At 27.5% G+C, this 7,640-nt stretch overlaps 1 protein-coding gene across 1 annotated transcript; it reads right to left on the minus strand.

Moving 5' to 3' along the window:
- Nucleotides 1–3,513: 3,513 nt before the first annotated feature.
- On the minus strand, nt 3,514–4,766 carry LOC149514561 (ABC transporter G family member 9-like). The gene is made up of 5 exons (XM_089744207.1): nt 4,682–4,766; nt 4,537–4,592; nt 4,277–4,384; nt 3,887–4,197; nt 3,514–3,547 (listed from the first exon to the last, which is right to left on the minus strand). Exons 1-5 carry the CDS (start codon nt 4,764–4,766, stop codon nt 3,514–3,516), a joined length of 594 nt encoding a protein of 197 aa, XP_089600333.1.
- Between the last annotated feature and the right edge of the window lie 2,874 nt (nt 4,767–7,640).

Below are 7,640 nucleotides of genomic sequence, written 5' to 3' on the forward strand. Positions count from 1 at the left end.
GCTTAGTTTACTAATGAATAATACCATTAGTCGATTTATAAAATATTTAAAAAATCAAAATTTCATTTTTTTAACAAGAAGGAAACAATTTAAGATTATTATTTTAAGTTTCGTAAGTATGATTGAAAAATTATTACAAATAATTTTTTTATTATATTAATTTATTAATTTTTAAAATATACTATGAAGAAATACATGTCAATTTTATAAAATTTAAAAGCTTTGGTGGCTATGTATTAAATTATTTCTTAACATTTTAAACAGTTAAAAGTGTTAGCTTCACAATTTTTTTTCCCTTTTTGTTAATTAAAATCTTGTTGTTGAAAAGTGAACACCAAAGCAAAGTGTGAATGAAATTAAAACAAATACAAATTGTAAGTCCACTGGTTTGAATTGTTGAATTAATTGTAAACATAAACAGAAAGTCCACTGGATTGAATTGTTGAATCAATTTGTCAATTTGAACAAAGAAATGTAAAATGCAACAGATTTTATACATGTGCAAAATGCTTAAACAGGGTTTCATTATTCTCTTCTCAATTTTCAATGTTAAAGTCTATTATCGACAACCTGTCCCCTAATTTTTTTTTTTTTTTTAACAAAGAACAGAGCAGCCCATATGTGATTTAAATAAATTTTTATTAAAAAGAAAGAGAGAGCTAAGCAAAAAGGCCAAAAAAAAAATATTTTTTTATTTGAATTAATGATTACTAAGATTTGTATTAGTAATATTTTTGGGTTTAAAAAATAAATTGATTTTTTTATTAAAGACTATCAGTAAATAATTAAAGATATTTTTAAAATTTTGTATCGACTTAACATATATAATATTATATCAACTCAATTATATCATTGTTTTACCTTATAAATCTCTCATTTTTTATTTATAAATAAAGTTATTCATGTACTATCAATCTAATCTAATTTTTTTCTTACTTTTATATTTTTCTCTCCTTCTAATCTCTTTTATTCTAACTTTTGACTTGAGTGTTATAATACAAACACGAGAAACACGTCTTACCTTTACTCTTAAGTGCTCGCTTTCTCACTTATAATTTCATGATTTTAACCCTTAGCTTGGAACTTGATATGAATGGTTTGAATATTTCAATTCATCAATCCAATATTGTTATAAAAAAATAATACATTAATTACAAATTAAATATGTAAATAAATGTTAATTTTGCCACCTTAATAGTTGGAATCAAATTGACCAACAAAACATGTTAGTTTTTCATGGAAAGTTTTCCTAGTACCATTTCTATTTCTATAAAATTGGCTAAAAAAAACAAGATTAAAAAGAAAGTTCTAGCCGCCTAGCAGCCCAAAGCCAATCACCTACGAATTAAATCCTAAGTAAAACATCTTTCTTAAAAAAAAAAAAAAAAAAATCCTAGGTAAAAACATAGTCAAAATAATCACAAAATTTGTCTCCCACATGTTTTGTATTGTATGTTTTCCCTTCGGACAGCTTTCTTCCAGGAACCTTTCACACTAACTGAAAAATTGCTGACGACTGAACATGATATCATTAATTTGACAAAATTCCGATTTCAATCACACTCTTCAGCCAATCTTCCTTCATCTTTTTTTCAAAGCAACTTATGAACAAATAAAAAATTTCCAAGATATTCAGACTTAAATTCAACATAGTAATCATAAGTCCAAACTAGGGTTTTCTAATCTAGAATGTGAATGCTAGCTAGCTTCAATCCCACCCAAATCCAAAAGAAAAAAATAAAATAAACTTTTAAAAGTTCAATAATCCCTTAATTTTCTAATTTAAATCTTTATTGAATGAAAATTGTTAACTGTCATTCAATTTTCATCTAATTGAATACATTATTAAATAAAAATAAAATATTTAAAAGTTTAATTCAATAAAATAAATATTTGAGAGCTCAATTAATTATAATAAAATAATAAAAATTGAATGATCATTAAATTTTAATTAAAAAAAAACATTTTTATATTTAATCCAAAAAGTTTTTTTCTTCTTTGCAGCTTAGGACATTACATCATGGTTCTAGTTGTTGGTTTTTCAATGGTGATGATGTATTTAAGGTGTGTTTCATACCTTTTTTGCTGTCCAAGTTCTGGAATATAAGAGGTTAGGCAACGGTCCAATAGCCAATAAATATATAGTATTAAACAAATTGCTTAAAAGAAATCGGTGCCTCTAAAAATCAATATTTTACTTGTCAATGTTCTTCATTGAGTCATTTCCGATCAGTTTCTGAGTTTACTATAAAAAGAAATTTAATTTATTTCATATCAGTTAGTTCAGACTTCAATAAGAAATTGGAAAAATTAGTTGTGATGAAGGATGTTATCAAACTAAATAACTAGGCAGAATTGACCAGAATTTTTGTTTTTATTTTTTTTTTAAAGAATGAAATTTGAATATTTTAGATTTGTAAAGTTATGGATTACCACCAAATTAATCGAATCTTAAATTATTTTCGCGTTTGAGATTATTATAAATTAATTTTTATTATTAAAATTAAAAATTCAATGTTCTATTAATAAATGATACGATTATTAACGATTAACATATAGTTTTTACAATCCAATTGACAACTAAACTACGGCTTAGATTTATGATGTGATTTGGACTAAATGTAAACAAAAAATTTGAGATAACCATTAAAACGCAAATTCCATACAAAACCTTGTCACATGCTCCTCCGAAATGTCATGTTCTTTGTGGCTAAAACATATGGCACCAAAAAAAAAAAATTATAGAGAAAAACAATGACTCAAGCTTGCAAGGGGTGCATATGATACTGCCATAATCATGACAGACTAGCATGGCCTTTTCCATTCTTAACCAAGGCATTGGCCAAATTTGTTCCCTAGGAGTCTAACAATTGGGGAATTGTAAATAAGATATTCAAACATTGTGATCATGAATCAGGTCAAATTCGGTTGATGTTTTAAAATTTGACTTGATTTCACCCAAATAAGCTTTACATTATTTAAAAAAAAATTTAAAATATTAATTTTATATTACTATATTAATATTTTTATATAATATTAAAATTAAATAAAAAATTAAAATTTATTAATCAAATAATATTTCGAGTCAAATCCAAATTTGAAAAACCTTATTCCATTGGATTAAGTTGTATCAATCCAACTAACATGGTCTCACTAGTACAAAGCTCTACTTATCATGTGTTGCTCGATGAGAATGTTCAAATCAAAGATGATGTTTTAGATAGAAAATCTAGACAATTTAGCCCTTATCACCTAAAATAAAGTTATCATGTTCATGAGTTAGACCAAGCCAAATTTGATTTTCATCTTTAAATGTCATTCATTAGCTAAACTTGTCCATTAGATCAAATTATTTTAATAATACTATTTGTAATATTAAAAAATATTTGCATATTAATTCTTTGACATTTTAAATATATATTTAAATTAATAAAAAATATTTTTTATTAATTAAATAATATTTCAAATAGGACCAAATCAAATCAAACTCAAATTTAAAAATTTGTCCAAAATCTAATCCAAGCTAGGCCTGTGGGCTAACAGACTTCTAGGCCCATGGACAAATGTAATGTCAAGTAATTTAACATAAAAGGAACCACAAAGGATAGTTTAATTTCTTAAACTTGTTAAATCAAATGAAATAGTACAAAATTCTCTCTAGTTCTACTTCTCATCCATATCGCATACAAGCCACTAAAATGAAAATGAAAAAGGAACATCTCTAATTAATTCAAACAAGTTTCATTCTTGGTTTTATACGTAATGGAAAAGGTCGTTTAGCTAGTTCTCTAATTTTTTGGTCACTCCAATTCTCATGAGGGCCAAAAACAGCAATCAGACGGTAGTATATAAGCATTATAGCCAGGGCAACAGGAGAAGGACTTACTCATCAAGGCCTACATGTTTTATAGATAGAAAATCTCCAACCAAGCAAACTTTTCCAGGATGACCACAAGGGTAAGTTTCATTTGGCTTGTATTGAGACCCCAAGAAGAGTTTGTATGTGTAATGGCTAATGGAAATGCATTTGATCCATGATATGAAAGGAGGTACATGTTGAATCAGAATGGCTGCTGATTTTTGGTCCATTACCAAGGCACCAAGGGCTAGTCCTAGGCCTTGAGAGATAAGGACACTGAAAAGAAGTGCAAATAAGTTGTGCAGGAAATTTCCTGCTGTGGGTTCAGTCCTGCCATCCTATACGTTATTGTAATAAAAGGAGTAAGGAGATAAAAAATGGCTCTTGACATGAAGTATGAGGAAAGCCTGTACATGCCAGAAGACGGTTCTTTTCGAGCATCATACGTTCCTGGGGGAAGGTGAAAATTGCCTGGAATAGAGGGAACAAGCCCAAAAATCCTAAAGAAAAGAAGAGGAGTCCAATCTGCATGTTTCAAATTAACAAGATCAAAGCCATCCAATTCTTATTATCAATTCATTCACATAAACTTTCTGATTTCAATGTCGCTTATATAGTTTGCGTAATCATTTAAAGGAAATCAAGCTGAATTTTAATGGATCCAAAGTGATTGGGACCTGGTCCTGCAAGTAAGCAATATCAGATTGCCACCATAATAATCCTAAGAGGGCAGCTGCCTCCAGGACCTCATCAGCAATGTTGAATTCAGAGAATGATTAATGTTTCCTTTCCTTTACTCCCTTTTGAAGTAATATAATGAACTGTTGCCACCAAGTTGTAGCCCATCTTGCAAACTTCTTGTTTTCCAATTGATCAGGAGCGTGATTGCTGACTTCCCGAAGCTCATCCTTTAATTTCTAAGCAATGTTGCTCTTGTGGGCAGAAATTAGTGTTTTCTTCACCAGGGTTTTCTCCTTTAGTGACTCATTTGATGGAACATCGACATTGTGAAAAAAAAATAAAATTAAAGCAATGATAATGAATTGCAAAAGAAAATTCAATTTGCTGATCTTTACTTAAAGTAATTAATAAGCTTATTCATAGCCAACAACTGTGTGATCTATTGGTGGAATGTTGCATTCTTATGTCCAGTGATCAATTCAATCTCTAACAACTTCAAGTATAAAAAAAAATTGGCTTACTCATCTAACTAGTGCTCATCAAAGTTGCTTATTAATTGAAATTGAGTGCTTATGTATATTTGAGTAAGAATTGAAAGGAAGGAGCTGCATCTTTTTTTTTTTTAAATTCTACAAATTTGTCTGATATTATTTGTGAGATTTTTATTTTTTTTATTTTTTATGTATCATCATTCCATAATTTCATAATTATGAGGATTTACTCTCTATGAATAGATATATTAGTGAGTTAATATCTTGCATGGATTGAAGCAACTTAGAAGATAGTAAATCTTAAATCTGATAAGAAACTGACATAAACAGCCATTGGGATTAGATAGCAGAATCTGTGTTGCTGATATATCAAAAAAGGTGTCAGAGTCAATAAGGAAAAGCATTATATGGAGTTTTTATATGGACTGGCTTGGAAAGTTTTTATGTTGTTCCAGGGGTCATGGGGAGTATTGTTCATTACAATTTGAAAAGATACAAGAACATGACCATATATGTAACAAAGAACAGTAAATGTAAAACCCTAGTCTCAAATTGAAATATTTTGAGAATTTGTTATGATATGTTTGTAAAGACTTGTCCGCTTGTTAGGTATTGTTTGTTTTAATTAGAAAATCTCATAGTTTTATTCCACAAAAAATAATTCACAAATATGAATTTAAGTCTCAACTTATATATATCTTCAAAATATCGTGATATGAGATTGGGGTGTTATAGTAAGTTAGAATTACATGTTGTTCATTTAAATCTTGCAATTATTGTTTATAAATTTATATTTGTCATTTTTTTATATAATGAAACTAATTGTAGATAGGGATTTGCAGCCTGTGAATCAATTTTCAAAGCTCCAAAACCATGCAACTGAGTACAGCCTTGGAAGTAGCAGCCATATCAGTGGTTAAGAAACTTTTATAGTTAGAATTTAAGCAAGTAATGTTCCAGGTCAATTGATGCCTTAAAGAAATTATATGAACTCTGTTGTGTTCTGTAACTTGACAACTGCTTCTTGATCATCATTTGGATTTTGTTCTATAACCAGATAACTGACTTTATCACAGGACATTCTGCAACACCAAGGATTACTCTTGTTTATCCAGGGCAATATAATTTTCTGCAAGATTTTGGACAAAGTAATAAGGTAAGTGAATTTGCATCTTGATTCCCAAAAAAAAAAAAAAAATTGAATCCTGATCTCCTTTTTTTATAATACGATCAGAGTCCTCATAGGCTTTCCTTGGATTTAATTTATTTCGGATGATTATAACGGCACACTCGCTGATATCATCTTGGTACATTCAGAATTTTATTCTGCAGTGAATCCTGATTACTTGAATATGCTACTGATAAGCAACAATTTAGCTCAAAAACAAAAGCAAAAGCGAAAAAAAAAAAAAAACCAGCAACAGCAGCTGTAATTTAACTTAAGACTGTTCCAATTTTGAAAGGAAGGGTTCTAATGTACGTGGATAATTTATAAGGAGCATGATGGACAACTATGAATGGACTCCATAGTGTTCTGCTAAATGATAAAAGGGTTTTCTCTATGATCGCAAATAGGGTTCTACACGATTCCCCAACAGCAAAAATACATTGATTTAGAAATTAGAACAAAAGCTAAAGCAATTGCAAAACTACTCATCTTATTTCAAAGTGAAATAGTTTTTACACTTTTACACAATTAATGATTAATTGTGTTATAACTTAATATATTAATTTTTTTTATAATTAAAATGATCAGTTATTAAATTTTAATTATTAAAATTAAAATTTTAACATTATAACAATACACAAGCATTTAATATATATATTTTTATTAAATTTATATATAATTTTTATTAAAATTTTTAAAATCATATTATGTTTTTATTTTTTTATATCATTTTCGTATAATATCTTCGTATCGTATTTAAAATTAGTGTATTTATTTGTATATTATTATTGAGGTAATGCAAATTTTTTTATTTGAAAAAAAAATCAAACTCTACTTTTCGAGTAAAGAATTATGAAAAATTATTTGAATCAAAACACGTGAGTGTTGTTTACTCTGTAGGAGTAAATGTAGCAATTGTATAGTGAATTCCATATCCCACCAAATCTCACATATGTGTGGATGTGTTTACTTTTTTGTTTTTACGACGATGCCTATGAAAATGAAATGTCATCACATTAATTGTCTGAAAAACACAAGTTTAACATGTTTTTAACTGTATCTTGTCTGTGACGTCATAGATTAAAAATTCATTACATTTCCTAAATTTACATTTTCCTCCGTCACAAGTTTTTAAAAAATACTTCATAAAAGGATAAATGTGTTGAAATTCTGTTTAAGCTTGATAGTTTTAGATATAATATGATGATATGATATAAAAATAATATAAAAATATATGACAATAACAAAATATAAAATTGACAAAATCAATATATTATTTTGATAAAAAATTATATTTCGTATTTAATATATCAATATAAATTATAATATTAAAATTTTTATATTTTATATGACACAGATATAATATGGATACATAAATTATAAAATTTAAAATTATTTTTAGTAATAGTCCCTTTTTTATAAGTCTTCACCTATCTTTTTA

The sequence above is a fragment of the Durio zibethinus genome, chromosome 15, assembly GCF_047325235.1.
Source record: "Durio zibethinus cultivar Kanyao isolate XHJ-2024 chromosome 15, ASM4732523v1, whole genome shotgun sequence".
Lineage (NCBI taxonomy): Eukaryota > Viridiplantae > Streptophyta > Magnoliopsida > Malvales > Malvaceae > Durio > Durio zibethinus.